This window comes from Psittacula echo, assembly GCF_963264785.1.
Source record: "Psittacula echo genome assembly, chromosome: 10".
NCBI lineage: Eukaryota > Metazoa > Chordata > Aves > Psittaciformes > Psittacidae > Psittacula > Psittacula echo.
This window is the reverse complement of record NC_137741.1, coordinates 7,969,273-7,985,210: the sequence shown is the minus strand read 5'-3', so window position 1 is coordinate 7,985,210 and position 15,938 is coordinate 7,969,273. Positions and strand designations below refer to the sequence as shown.

The following is a 15,938-nucleotide window of genomic DNA, read 5'->3' as shown; positions in this document are numbered from 1 at the left end:
AGTAGCAACACCAAAGCTAGACAAGCAGTGAAAGCTGAAATTATCTGTGAAGCCTTTGGGAATCTGTTCCTGTCCTCCTTAACACCCTCCCACCCTGTCTGGCCAAGCTCTTTTGGCAGGTAGGTAAAACCTTTCAAGCTGCTGTAAGTGAAGGAGGATTTTTGCTTAATGCAAGACAAAAACTAATTATGAAAATAAGCTTTGAAAACGAAATCACTGTGGGTTGTGAAATTCAAATCTCACTGATAAGTATTTGGATTTCGTTATCCATATAATGGTTTGATTCCCTCCTCAGTCTGATCTCTTTATGTGAGCATGCTAATTGGAATGTTGCCAATATACCAGCTTTTGGCTCATTACTGCTCAGAGTTTTTGATTTTTTTAAGAACATCAATGTTACTTATGCTGTTCATTGATAGTGTTTTGGGTAGAATCTGGCTTGTAAAGCCATGATTGAATCTAGAATGTCAGTACAAGGTAGGTCTGTTTGAGAAGGCATCCTGAAAGCAGTGAAACTTCTTTATTTAAGGAAGAGATAAATGTGTGTGTGCATGCATTTGCATTTAACAGTTTTCTAACTAGAACTGTTATTAAATGATGCCTAATAGCAATTTTATCTCTAGTTATGATTTGTTTTATAAAGATGTAATGGTTCTCAGGAGAGTTTTGTGAAAACATGCAGAGTTGGTTTGCTTAGGGATGCAGTTATGTGCCCAGTATATACATTGCAACTTAATTTTTTAAATACATATTGTGTAATGCTTTTTATTCCTGAGTGCTGGTCTCCATAAGCAATAGAGAGGGTGGCATCACGTGCCCTTCTGCACGGCGTGGTCCTTCATCATTTTAGGAGTTCTTCTGAGGGATCTTTATTGTCACAGTTTTAACTTCAGAATATTCTCTCAATCCACATTCACCCCTAAAAGAGACCAAACTGCAGCATCAGCTTACACAAGACATTAATTCTTTATCGAGCAAAAACCTGCAAAGTGATTTCTTGGTGAAGTTAAGATATGAGCAAAAGTTCCTGGCATAGGTTTCTGTTGTTTTCTGATTTTGCACAGGTTTTCCTTTCATGCCATCTTTCAGAAAACCTGAAGATGAAATTTCAGTTTAGGTCAACCCCCTCTCCCCCCTCCAGTGGACAGGCTCCAGCATTTGACAAGGAGATACAGAACGACATTAAACCCAGAAATACTCACTGTCCATTGATGGAACTGTTGGGAGTGATGTCCTCTGTCCTTTCCAGACCTTGAAAATGTCCAAACACCAAGACCTACACCACTGGCCAGTAAAATTACTGCTTATATTTGCACTCAAGAAAGAAAAGGTCCAAACTGAGTATTATGGAAAATGAACTCCTCCTCACAACCCTGGATAAAGATGAACTTGACTGTGCAGAATTTAATGCTAACTTCACCATACAGAGTATTTCAGGGGAATTCCTCAGAACATCTTTGTAATAAGCGTGTCTTTCAGAATGGAGTGAGGGGCCACTGTTTAAAACCATTAAGCCCTTCTGTATGCTCTTGGTGTTGCATAGCCTACTTTGCATTTCTCTCTACACCTTAAATTTTACACAAAATATAACACCAGGGAAGAAAGTCACTTCATTTGGGCAGGAATACTGATATTTACCAGTCCATTTCAGTCAACCTGCAGTTTTGAAACCTTGCGATGTGCTTTTTGGCTTGGTAAGCCTCACACGTGATACAGAGCTTAATGTTCAACTCAGACTGATGATTCAGGAGGCATTTTAAGGTTTATCAGAGCCTACATACATGCAAGGAAATATATTAGTAAAGATTTTATGACAAGTGAAAGGATCCCATTGACTTGGACCACTCCACCCCCAGCTTTCAGTAGAAAGTGGTGGATTTGTCTCAAAAGAATGACCAAAAACTTTAGCTATTTATCAGACTCGGCTGAGCCACAGAACCATTCCCGTATGGCTCAGTGGAGGCTGTCATCAGAAGCTGCTTGGAGCCCAATAACTAATGCTGGTACGTCTGTGTGAACGCTTCTGCTTGATTCAGCAGAGCTGCGGCTTAGCTCCAGACACCTGTTGGATGCATTTCTGCAAGTCAGTAGATGACCTAGCGTACACAATATGCTTTATCTATGTTCTGACCGGCAGCTGGTTTCTTATCTTGGTCTGGCAAACAAAATTAGATATATTTATTGTTTGTTTCTTCAGCCCAAGGCTTCAGGGCCTTACATGTTTGGTTTTTGGCCAAAAGTTTTGACGTGGACAACTGTGATGAATTCTAAGGCAAGTATTCTTCAAAAGTTAAAAAGTTGCTCTTGCTGAATAAGCAGATGGGTTATTGCAGACATACAGAGTAGAAGAACCAGTGTGTGTTCAATTAAAGGGCTCACTAGTCCCCACAGCCTAATACAGGGAAGTAAGGAGCAGTAACATCCTGTTATATGGCGCTTTGGGTCTTTTTGGATGGCACTTTGGTATCAGGGTGATAATAAGGGTTGTGTATGTGAAAAGGAAGGAGCCCATGGGTCAAGTTTGCACAACGCTATCTCTTGGTTGTGTAGGTGTAAGGGAAGGGGAACAAACTGCTCTTCCAAAAGAAGTATTACACACTTTCTTCCATCCCAGAGACAGAAAAGATAAAGAAAAGAATTGTAACTCCAAGCCATTCTCGAACTTGCACTTCTTTTTGGGAATGCAACTAGGCACTCCTGTATCTCAGAGCTATCCGGACAATAGAATGACACCTCCTTCCCTTGAAGATGTGTAAATGTAAAAAAAAAAATCTCAGACTGCTTACAGTATTCTTGTATTCTTAAAGTAGTTTTAATGTGAACAGAAATCAGTTGTATTGTGCATGTAAGTTCTGGTGCTCTACTGCTATGTGCATACCCTGCTACATGTTGTGGGAGTGTGAAATGAGTGCAGCAGATCTCAACTTCCTGTGTTCATTTTCTTCACCATGTGTTATAAAAATCTGTGAAATTAAATGCAGGAAAAAACAAGTCCCAAATAATACAGTGCTAGCACAGGCAGCACAGTGGCACAATTATGATTTGACTGTAACACACTATTAACTTAGCAATAACACACGTATGTATGGACACTTTATCTCTTTTGGTTTTGGTTTTTTTTGATTAGTTTCTTTTCTTCTTTAGTTGTCTGACTCAACATTATTTATGCTATAAAATGTATCCCTTAAGAACAGAGATTTAAGAAACCGTGGCATTTTAATAAAAAGTATGCAGATATTAATCCAGGGGGGAGGAGGTGAATTAGAAGTTGATATCTGATCAAAGAGGTTCTGAAAGGAGTAGAATAATTACTCATAAGTAGGTTTTTAGGCATCTTTGCAAGATACAGATTACTGCCATTCCAAACATTTATTGTTTATGATGAATATTTTCAAAGCTCTAGATGAGAATCAAGTATACAAGTACCATAGATTTTTCCATGGGATCTGGGGTGCTGCCTGGTTGGTTTCCTCCACTTTCAAAAACTCCTTGCTATCAATATCTTGCTTGCACAGTTAACCTCCCTGAAGTCAACGGGGTCACTTTTGGGTGTCAAGTTACTCATGTGCTCTATGGAGCTTAGTAGTTTTAGAATATTTTCACAATGATAAGAGTTAGATGAGCTGACATATTTATGCCAGTGTGAGATCACCTCATAGCTCATGAATGTGGAGACTAGTATGAATGTGTTATTCAAAGTACTCCCTAATGAGGGAAAATATTTCAGACTACATAGAGCTTATTTTATAGATCAAGTTGTATACCTCAACGTATTTAAAGTTTTAAAGAGTTTGACCTTACTTTAGTTTTACTGCTGAGTTTGCCATTAGCCATAAGCTATTTTGAAAGCTTAGGTGAGACGTATCTGGTATACATGCCTCCTGCACAGAAATTAACTGAATCCTTTGTACATGTAACCAATCTGGGGCTGATGCAATTGCTCAACTTCCTTGTGATTGTAATGAGAATTAAAAACTGGTAAGACTTTAAATTAGGTACCTGGGACAGTATTTGAGCTTGGAGCTCCATTTCAAAATACTTGCCACTTAGTTCTAAATGGAATAAGATGGATAAAAAGCTTTGTAATGGAAGGTGATTTTTTGAAAGGGATGTAAACACGTTTTTCTAGCCTTCTCTAGGCCTGATTTCATTTAACTTTGTTTATAAATCTGGAAGAGATAACATCTTAATAAAATTCAGATGCACTTATGTTAATAAATGTAAGAAAAAGTAAAGAAAGGAAAAAATAGCAAGAGAGGCAAAATATATGGCAAAAACTCTGAAACACGACCACCAAACCAGTCAACAAACACACAGCAGTACTAAACAGAGAATCTTTCTGCAAAAGTGCTAGTTAATATGGCTAAGAAAAAAATCTCAGAAAACACAGGTTACAAGTAAGTCATGTAAATCACTTGCAATTTGTCATCTTATATTATGCCTCAATCCCCAGATGGGAATTTTTTCTGATCTTAATTTGCATAGAAGGATTCACCAATGTTTATTAAATAGTAGAGCTGAAAACAGTTTAGAAGACAGCAGAATAATACTTACATCTCTCTCCCATTGCCAGACATTTTGAATCCTCCAAAAGGACTTTGGGCATTTAGGGCATTGTAGCAATTTATCCTGTAACAGGAAGAGGTATTCAGTCCAACTGCACTGTCAGAGACCTTTGAACAACTCGGGGAGGGGCTGAAACATGTAGGGTTCGAGACACTGTACACCTCATAGTAATAACAACCTTGTCTCATGTTGAAAAGAAATTAGGTATTTATACCACAAAACACAATATTCTGCTCCTTACTCATTAGGAGAAAGGGATTTGGCCTGTGAGGACTGGAGGGGAGAGCACGGAATACTTGGAAGCAAAACTTCAGTAATGAGCTGTTAATGTGCTGACAAACCTCAGTGCCAGTTCATAACACGGAGCTATTAGATTTTAATTTGTCCGTTTTCTCTCTGATTTCTTCTGGATCTTTAGAATACCCAGGCTTGACATACCAAATTGCAAGCTATTAAACTGTAGAAGAGGTGTTACTTATTTTTAAGGACTAGAGGGAAAGGTGTCCCCTCAGTTCCTTAAATGTACATGATATTTTGTGCCTTTAGCAGAAACCTCACAGGATTCTTCTGTTCCACAGAAAGGATCATTTATACTCTGCTTTGTTTGTTTTCAGGAATGCCATTCAGCAGTGTGGCCACCATGCTAATGGCAAGCCAGGCACTTTCCAGTTTTCACCCCCAGTGAGCAGAGTCACATCTCCCTACAGCTGTTCTGTATCTTGGTTAGTGATTCACCACCAGGATGGTCTAGATAAACATTTTTCAGACAAAGGGTGCAAAACTGAGGTGATAGTGAGTCAAACCCTTTATCTCCAATAGCAGAAGAGTGATAACTTCTGCCTTACCAGACTGTTCCAGCCTGCATTGCTGAAGAGACTGTCAGGGCCTTGTTTATGTCATTTGTAAAGACAGCAGCTACCAGCCCAAAATCAGAATTGTTGGCTCTCTCTATAACTTCATCCATGGTTTTAAATCTCAGTATTTCTTGAACAGGCCCAAAAATCTGCAAGAAAGATTAATCATTAATAAATAAACCAGCCCACTCAGAGACATATTATTCCTGTTTTATTCTGCATTTTTCTCTTCTCTCCTGTTATAGTCTTTATGAATTCCCAGAGCATCATTTAATAGTGTCTGTAAAACTGCATGAATTTCCCAAAGCAGTTGTCTCTCAGTGGAACTCATCCATTCTTTCCTTGACCTTGGAGATCTGAGACTTTACAGCCAGTGTAAAAATAGAGCTCCTTTACCCAACTCATATTGTCAGTTGCTGTGTGTGCATCAGGAGTTCTGAAAAGATTTAAAGATTTTACTTTTTTTTTTTTTTTTTAAGCATAGTGGTAATTTTCACTCTAATGCTTTTGTCTCTAAAGTAAGCAAAAGAAAAAAAAGTCATCTTTAGGACATTCTAAAGTGATTTTGCCCGTGTATGTGAATACCTCCTCCTTGGCAATCCGCATGTCATCTGTTACATTGGAAAACACTGTTGGTTCAATGAAGAAGCCCTTTCTTCCTAGCCCTTTGCCCCCACATTCAAGTTTTGCTCCTTCAGTAATGCCACTCTGAATCAGTTCCAAGATCTTGTTGTATTGTTTTTTATCAATCTGAAAGAGAGAAGCAGCTTTTTAACTTGCAGACCATACACTTGACAATCAAGTGAAAATTGTTTTTTTAGGCATCATGTCCCAGAGAGTAGACTCCTGCTTGTATTCACTGCTCTTTGAGCTGTAGATGCCAAAGATCTACAAATGGCTGTTTGACTGTAACCTAGGGCTTAGTCTTCTTAAGGATGTGTCCCCTCATGTATGTGGCTCAATCCACATTCTTGCTAAGCAGTCTGGTTTTCTAAGCGCAAACAAAACATTGTTATTTTCTGTTCCAGGTTAACTTCCTGAAAATGGTGTCAGCCCAGCTGGTTATTAGTGGCAGGAACATTTTCTAAAGACCTATTTCTAATTCTGCCCATTTTTTGCTTAGAATTCCTCTCTTTCTAGTGGTCAATGAGTACAGTAAATAGTTGTAAACAATTCTTGAAAGTAAGTGTCCACGGAAACTTTTGAGAGCTTCTCACGGTTTACAGCTGTGGATGCTGAAGACCAGAATCTTGTGGTTAAAGCTGGGAGGCAAACCTATTGATATTGAAGATGAGTATTTTTCTTTAACAAAAAGCACCTCTGAGCTGCACAGATTATCTACTTTAAAATTTTGATCTTTAAAACGTTTATCATGTCAGGTACCCTGGACTGTGAGTGAGCATGTACTGACCGACCTCTGTCTTAGAAGAGTTTAGATACTTCAGGCAGTGGCTGGACTGTAGAGTCAAAGCTCTATTCCTTTACCTGTGGACCTTGTTCTGTGGTTGGATCAAAAGGACTCCCCACAACTCTTCTCTTTGCACGTTCTACACTTCTTTTAACAAACTCTTCGTAGATTGATTCTTCCACATAAATCCGTGAGCCTGCAGTGCAGCATTGGCCTTGATTGAAGAAGACCCCTTGGTGAGCTTGTTCCACAGCATAGTCCACTAAAAAAACAAGACAGCATATGTTGCTCTGAAACTTCATAGACACAGGTGCTATTGCACCACTGTCATGCATATTACATTGTGCCACATTCCCAAAACTTCAAAGCAGAAGTAGGGTTTGGTTAAATAAAACAAGAGTGACCAAATCAAAACATAATATTGTGTGTAGGGTCATAAATTAAGGTGATTCATTTCATTTTGCATCATAATCCCTGTGAAAATATGGAGATTTTAAACATGTCTGAAGCTGATTTTTTTCCTCATTTATTCCACCCAGGACACAGCTATACGGGAGGGATATTAGGAGCATTACAATTGTTTCAGAAACACTAGTTTGCAAAGGACCACCTGGGACTTCAGACATTGTCTAGGTAAAGGAGGGTCCATAAGTAATACATTCTACATGCCATCTCATGATACAAGTCACAAAATATTGCTTTATATCCACTGCAAAAATTAAATCAAGTTACATCAAGACAGTACTTTAGCAGTCTACAGAAATAGGGTATGCAAGAACTTCAGCAGTGTCTTATATGCCAGCAACATGTAATTTATCAACTAAAACTCACAGGAGACCTTAGGAAGTGGCTTTGTGCCCCACATTACAGAAGTCTGTCTGACTCGGGTGGGTAGAGGAGGGGGAAATTTGTGATTGCAAGTTTGCACTTGATTTAATACTGTATACATGAGAATTGGAGCCAACCAAGCGGTTGAGAGAATTTAACTTTGATAATTGAAAGACCTGTCCTTCCCAAAAGGCCACATTATTTTCCTGCAAGACAGAAACATCTTTTCAGCCTATGCAGACAACTGGGCAAGGCTTTAAAAATACAGGTCAATTATAGAACAATCAACCGTTGATTTCTACTCTAACGTCCTTGCAGGCACAACTAACACATCTACTATCCGAGCAAGAGAGGATCCAGTTGTATTTAGACATTCAGAGCTAAATTCTCCCATTGGGTGTAATAGCTGACTAGACAAGAATATTGAAAGCATCCTTAAACAGTGATATCCTACAGCACTGTCATACCTGTTATCAGCTGTAGCACTTTGCAACATTGCTTAAAGTACAGTCTTTAATGGAATAAACAAAGCAACAGTGCTTTCAGCACATTCTAGACAACTCCATGTAACAGAAATGTCTTATTCTGCCCTCATTGTGGAGAAAAAAAAATTATATGGTGTGTTCCCTGGACCACTATTCAAATTCAGTTCATGGAGATTGAAAACGCTAGTGGAGAGAACTGATTAACTGATGTTTCCTCTATTGTTACCTCAGTTTTCCACCACAAGGGGCTCTAACCACTCTTCTGGTTTTTGGGTGGACTAAACTTTCACCAGCTTTTTCATGCTTTCTGCTAACCTTTGGCACAGTGTTCCTCAAACCGAACAAACAGCTCCTTTGGAATGGTGAGCAAATTGCCTGCTGTTCTTAAATAATTGGTGCTTTGAAATCTGAATCTCAGGTCAGGTACCAGTGGTTGTAATTGTGGGAAGACCAGATAACTTTAGTATGACATACTGTAGAACAGACAGGAAGAAGACTGTGCTCTGTTATTCCCCCATTACCTGCAACTTCTCCCAAGGTTCTCAACCTTTTTTGGCAAATACAGCAAGTCACAGATAAAGTACAGGTCTGTATGGCAGGTAGGAGCATTTGTTCTTCCCCTACGGAAGACCATAACACAGACCTGCCCCCAGCATATATCACTCTTTTGGAAATGTTCAGATAATCCAGTCTGAGTTAGTAGCTTAGGGACATTTGGGATGTGATTTCTGGTGAGAGATGAGGATGAGTAACTGGGGTAGAAGGTTGTAACATCTGCATTTGGCTCCAGCTGATGAGAGCCTTTTCAGCTTACAAGCACAACTGGCTGTAATTTAGATCCCCAAGTTGGTGAAACATTTCTATGTAGAAAAGCTCTTGAAAAGTTCTCCAGCTTTCCCTAGTCTTTCAAATATCAGGAAGTTTGTAAGATGAATACAGGCTTGTGACCAACTCTCGTAATTCATGCTATTCAGAATCATTTGTCTATTCGCCTTCCCCTCTAAATTAAAAGATCAAATCCTTCTATGTCTATTTGTTTGGGTTACAAAGTTCTCAGAGAAGGCATTGAGTACAGTGCACTTGCACACAGCCTGAAACAAGAGCTCAGAGCAAGGTGTGAACTGTCTCATTTATCTTAGTGGGGTGTTAATGTCAAAATCTACTGCTGATTATTGAGATATCAACATTTTTAGCTATTTCGTTGCTGATCATTTAGGTAGAGACTTCGAGTTTGTGTTTTCATCCTGTCCTAAACAGCTGCCCTTTCCTTCTCAGGTGCCAAAAATCTCAGCTGCACAACATCATCCAGCTGCCAAAATCTTCAGTTCCCTGCTGACAGTGGCAATGAGGATATTTCAATACACAATTTTTCAATTCTGAAAATTTAAAAAATGGTATAATCTTCGTTTATACCTACTATCAAAACACCTTATCAAAGGAATATTGCACTGACCAGATTAGTAATTCAAAGGTAAATTAAAGCCCTCCCTTTTAATAATGCTGTGAAGCCAAAAAAATCATAGAATTTCCAAATGTAAAGCACTTAAACCACCTTTTTGTGGAGCTGAGGATGATAGATGTGCATGGGACCACGACTGTGGGTAATGCCATTTCTATATGTTTATATATGTTATTTGTAACTTTTTTTCTGCTTTTTTGTTGTCTCTGAATCTGTGGATTCAAATATTGTCTTTTTATAAAAAATATCACCCCTCAGGCTGCTTCTGTAAGATTAAAAGTGCCATTAGATATAGCTCTACTGGGCGAAGTCACTTTGTATGAAAAATGTGCCCTAAAATAAATTAAAAAAGAAAAGAAAGAAAAAGAAAAACCACCACACAAACACATTTATAAGAAAAATATGGAAGTGCTGACTTACAGTCAGCATCTGCAAAAATAATGTTTGGGCTTTTCCCACCCAGCTCCAGTGTAACTCTCTTCAAATTACTCCTTCCAGCTGCTTCTTGGATCAGCTTCCCAACCTGAAAGGAAATGGAGATACATTTTACAGGGAATGTAGTCATACAGTTCACTTTAACAGCCAATGTTGGCTATCATTGGAACAGAGCTTTAAATAAGCCAGCAGGTTCTTCAGTCCAGATTCTCATCAGCAGTGGACAGCTTTCCAGGCTTTTTGCTAGAAATTGGGAAGGGATGAGGCAGAGCACAGAGTACCCTTCACTCAGTTGTATCTATGCTGAAACAGCTTGGGGCTTGCTTTCAGGGTGCAGTAGGAAGGCTGAATTAAAAATCTGAACTTGGTGTAACTAGAACTGCTTCCATCCAAACTAGTGGCATGTTCACAAGCTTTTAGATACTATTATTAAGAGATTTAGTTAAATAATTTTTAGTGGAAAAAAAATAGATCTGACATCTGAGCATGTATTAAGCATATTACTATTCATTAATCATAACTGCTATTATACTTCTTTATAGTTACCCCACATGATCACTGCTTTTATAATTTATTTCACCCTTTACTATTTATAGTTACTAAACTGCTAGCCAATCTGTGTATGAGGGCATTTGTTCTCCTCAAAATATAATTTACAGTGCCCAAACATTTAAGTAATTTGACCATGAAATCATGAGCCAGAGTATGTCAAATTCTGATGAAATCATCAGCCTTTTCTGCAGGATTAAGAGCACATAGCAGAATATCAAGTAGGGCAAGAAGTTACAAAAGCACCATTCCAGACGTGACCCTCAGCTGCACCACAGATAATCTAATTACCGGTTTAGGGAGTCAAAAGCACCTCCAAAATGTCTTTGTAGATTGTGGGATCAGCTGGAGCAGCCACAGACTGCAGCTCTCATCAAGGAACATGAGGGTAGGTTCAATGGAGTACCAATCTGACAGCTACATGTTTGACATTGTTTCCACATCAGTACAGATGGAGAGGCAGCTTGTGCTCCCCGGAAATTTTCACCTCCCTGGATCAATGAATCCAAAATTGATCAGATTTATAGTGTTGCAGTGTAACTATGCCCATTTTGCAGCCATGGAAGTAATCACAGGTAGATTTCGGCCCTACATGGTAAAACACAGGATTAAAAGTGTCTATTGAATATTCAGAAGTTTGAGAGCCTTGATAAATGCGTTCTTTTAATTGGGACATGCTTTGTGGGCACACAGAGAGTTAGATGTGAGGTAAGACGGGAGTGAATCCAGAGCTAGACTTTCCACATAGTATTCTGATCTCTCTAGCTGTTTCCTATTTCTGAGGGCAGGTGAGTGTAATTCCCTGCAGTAAGGGGTTAATGGATGAGAAGCTGAATCTCTTCAGAGAACTGAAGGCAGTCTGCTGGAGAAAGTTAAGTCAGCACTGGAGTAATCAGAAAGCAAATGAAACAGAAACCAGGACCCCCACAGAAAAAACAAAGCAAGAACCCCACAGGATAATGAAGGAATTGTCAACCACTTCATGTACCTTTGTGATTAACTGTTTATCTGGTGATACCACAGTCAACTGTGACTGGTTATTTCTTACAAAAACCCAGTCTATAAATTTAAAATTAGCTTCTTTTCTTTACCCCTGTATCAGTGGAACGGAGTGTTGACATTATCATGAAATTCCTTGCATATCCCCTTAATTGGAGCTGATTTTATTGCTATGTTTGACTGACAGCCAGAAGTGAACAAGAAAAAGAAGGACCTTTTCTGCCCTCCACCCCCACCACATACATTGAGCATGTCATCTGGAAATTCCAGTCTCTCAAACTGTGCTGAAAATGTACACTGGAAATCAGTGACAGTGCCATGTTTATAGCCAGTGCCAGCCAATACCATTCACACCCTCACTGCCTTGAACCTCCCTCTCTCAAAGAACAACCACCAGCTATTCCCACTCAAAAATTCACAAACAGCAGAACAGACAAGGAAGCCAGAGCAATATGTTTAGCTCACATCTCTCTGCCTTCCATTCTACCACTTTAACATCTATGTAAGTAAAGATTTGGAAAGGATTCTGTACAAACCACGGATTGACAAATATGCAAATCCACTTATTATGTATATGATAAATATGTATGTGGCAAATACTGGAGTCCAAAGGGCTTGGAGGCAATGGTGCTAGTTCAGAAAAATATGGTCCAGAGTATTGTTAATACAGGGAGGTGGTTGTCAAGTCCCCAAGTATAAACCTAACAGACAGCTTCACTCTGTCCCTCCCGTTAGAAATCAGTGCATACATCAGGATGGTAGGGCTCATGCTGCTCAGCATTTTTGTTCACTGTGTTCCTATTGCGCCCTACGCACTTACAGGTTGAGAAAAGGCTTAGGGAAGGCAGCAGGCACTGTGATTATTTAGTGACAAAGGCAGCCTTTTGTCTGACCCTCTCTTTCTGGAGAAAAACAGCATGAAAGGGATAAGTGATAGTGTTGCAATCTCTATGGTCTTTCAGTACATGCTTCCTGTGGTGTCTCTCAGCTATATCTGCGAGCTCCCAATAGGCAGTTCGGCCTTGTGAGGGAACGCTGGAAGAGAGGACTCCCCCACAGATAATGGAGCTGTGCGATTATCCAGCAGGAATGTTGGCAGAGAAAGCCCTGACTCCCCATCCTTGTTTTGAATAGGCTTCAAGATTGATATCAGGAGTATCCCTGGATAGCTTGTGAAGTACCATAACCTTGTAAGCTGCATGGAGGGTGAGGCAGATGTAATTTGGCCCACCTCAGAGAAAGCAATTTGTTATTCAGAACAACAACAAAAGATTGAAGAAGCATTTTGTGGCACCTCTGTACAAAAAGGTGATTTGAAGAACAGTCCTGCAAGAGCCTGTTTCTGGACTGTAAAGTGTATGACATTAAGCATTGAGATACATGATACAAAGCATTTGATTGTACTTATTTATGCCTTCTGTGTTTGGAAGTTTAATGTGTCTTTCAAGAGGCTTATGCCGTCGCATTTTAAATACTTCGTGCAGAAATACAGAAAAGTCTGTTGCTTTTCATGCTCTCTTAATTTTCTTTGTTTTTAAACAAAAATCTGTGTTTCTAAATGGTACAGGTGGGTTTGCCTGTTACTATTAAAGCACTGGGAGTCTTGTGAGTCAAAAGCAAACCTCCAAGATTTGTGATACTTCCCCTACAGTTCTGTCAGAATGTCTGGCTTCTCCTCTGCTCTGAACCTCCTTTTGATCACAGATATGCATTAAGTCATTAGGGAACACCTGAATGTAGGGGAACAGCAGTCTAGCTGAACAGTAGGTCATTTATTTGCACGCTGCCACAGTTAAGACTGTGAAGGTAAGACTGCACAGAGAAAACGTAGATTAAAAGATTCCATGAAGAGTGCAAAAATTGACAGAGAAGACGTACATCTTCAGTTACTGCCTACCTTTGATATACCTTTCTTGGGATACTGAAAGAACATCTGAAGAACAGTAAATGGTTTAGGTTACAAGAGATTGATTAAATTTTGGGGAGATCGTATGATCAGACAGGAATTTTCTGTGTTTTTTGGACTTGCAGTTTTCCCTCTCCAGCTACTGAGGCACAGGATGTCAGGGTTTTGACAAAACTTTCAAACCCATGCTGCTGCTTGCTTAGCTTGCCTCATTTTTTCTTGAATTCCAGATTGTATGCAATATCTTTCTGAGAAACATTTTAGGACTTCATGGCATGTTCAAGGTGTGTCTCCAGCAAAGCCAAGTGAATTTTAAAATACTGACATGAAGAAGAGCAGCTTTATTTGACTGCGCAGTGCCCTGTGTGAGAAGCAGCCCTAAAAAGAGCATAGTGAATGGTGCAGCACAAGTAAAAAGGCAATCCCAAACAGAAATTCCTAGAGAGAATCCTAAGTAATAAAGGGCTCCTTTGTTCTTTGGTTAAATCCTGACCCCATGGAAATCCGTGGCTAAATGCTGTTAACTCTGACAGGGCTGATAAACACCACTCTACTTGTTTCAGTTTTAAGAAGGTGAATTCTTCTGACATGTATATTTTACAGGCAAAGAGGTACAATATTTGTCTAAGGAGAGCTCCCTCAACTCTACCAAAAAGGAAGGAAGGAAAAGGAAAAGGGAAACAATTACTTTTCATTCAGGAGGCACAAGCTGTTCAAGATACGATCAAAAAGATTCAGCAGAAGCAGGATTGAATGATAATGTAACTTCCCTAAATCCTCCTTCTATTGAACAGGGCATGTGTGTAACACAGGAAGCTGACAGGCATCTCAGAACAGGCAAAATCACCTTTAGGATTCTTGTTGCTAAAGTAAAAAATACCAGGATGTAATTCTTTATGATACCCAAAACCAGCAAGAGATTGTGTGATGCAGGAGAGCTGACACAACTCATTGCTCATGCAGTAGGTAGACATTCCGTCTAAATCATGCATTGTGACATTCATCTTGCTTCGGAAATGAGAATCCTGCTGAGTAAATTAGAATCAGTGATAATACAGCTGTTAGCTACAAACATTTGTTTGGCATGAATCAATCTTGACTCTCCTGTAGTTTGCTTTGAAAGTCTCTCTAGTATCTCATTGACTAATGATGAGATCATGGTTTGTTAATCTAAGTGCATAAAGAAAACATTCTGACAAGCAAAATGCAGACTCTTTTGCTGGAGTTTATTGCAGTTGTTTATAGACCTTTTGTTTACACAGGCATCCAAACCAATTTGTTGGATATTTATTTGGGTTACTCTACAGAACTCCATGAACACAGACCTGACTCCTATCTTTAATCTGTCCGCATTTTAATGGGCCGTAGTTTGAACAAAGTGGAAACCAGCCACTTAAGATACATTTCTTGTTGGCCAGGGCTTCAAATATTTTGTGTGCTATCTATTATTTTCATCTTGAGAGCATTTAACAACTGGAGAGAGTTGTAAGCCACTCTGATTTGGAGGTAACACATTTGGTTTTGAACGGAAGTTACAAGAACTCATTAAACTTTTGCAATAAGGAAAATACATTTTTTAATGCAGCCAGTGCTTTAAATGCACATATTTTTAAATGTATAACTTCTTGCTCTCCATAATCATCTCTAATTTTAAACCCAGAACATACTGCACCCAACTATTCCATGTGCATCAGGACCTTAAGTTCCTGTTGACATGGAGCGTATGTATACAGACAAGGGCAGACAGCCCCCAGCAGTCAAAATGGCTGTATTTGCAAAGCCTGTAACTGAATTCACAGATCCAAGTGGATATAAAGGCAAATGAAGAGTAAAGCAGCTTCTGATGGCTGCCTTTCTCTGCTATTTCAAGTTCTTCCACTTTTGCTACTTTGAAAAAGTTCTTTCAGCAAATAAGAAAGTCATATAGTGAACCTCCGTGCATTTCTGATGTGTCAGAATTGTCTCTTCATTGGCACTTGTCTTGGAAATAAATAAACTCCACTGTTGATTTAACTGGGGAAGACAGAATCTTGTATAACCTCTCCTGTACTTTTGAGCTCTGCAGCCCAACAGCAGACAATGGCTGAGTAAACATATACCCAATGTCTAGGTAAGCCAGACATCTTGAGTTTGGGTCTATTTGCAAGCTCAGAAAATACAAATGACTGAGTTTTATTGCAATTAAATTGTTGCTAGTAATTTTTCAAAATAAGCTCAAACAGGTATACACAGAACAGTGAAGAAGTGGAGGCAGAGAAGGGCAGAGTAAAAGGGAAAGGCATGTACAACTGGGACAGTGTGGGAGATAGCTGAGCTTTACAGAACCACTCCCAAGGTCCTGATGAGTTTCACCTTACACCTTGGGACCAGAAAGATCAAGGAGAAATACAGTAAAATGTAAGGAGGTATTTAAATTGATTATGGGCTTCCAAGGGAAGGTAGGAAAGGG

The 15,938-nt window shown here is 39.3% G+C and overlaps 1 protein-coding gene across 2 annotated transcripts in view; it reads right to left on the bottom strand.

Annotated features, from left to right (window-relative positions):
• Window positions 1-846: 846 nt before the first annotated feature.
• The window catches only part of ALDH1A2 (aldehyde dehydrogenase 1 family member A2), a gene marked incomplete at both ends in the record, with an annotated part of 52,504 nt that continues 37,412 nt past the window's right edge, over window positions 847-15,938 (bottom strand). For both annotated transcript variants that reach the window (XM_080625974.1, XM_080625975.1), the window contains 6 exons: window positions 847-919; window positions 4,555-4,629; window positions 5,412-5,569; window positions 6,006-6,170; window positions 6,906-7,090; window positions 10,021-10,123. In XM_080625974.1, coding sequence (XP_080482100.1) covers window positions 847-919; window positions 4,555-4,629; window positions 5,412-5,569; window positions 6,006-6,170; window positions 6,906-7,090; window positions 10,021-10,123 — 759 coding nt within the window. The remainder of the gene's footprint in view (window positions 920-4,554; window positions 4,630-5,411; window positions 5,570-6,005; window positions 6,171-6,905; window positions 7,091-10,020; window positions 10,124-15,938) is intronic.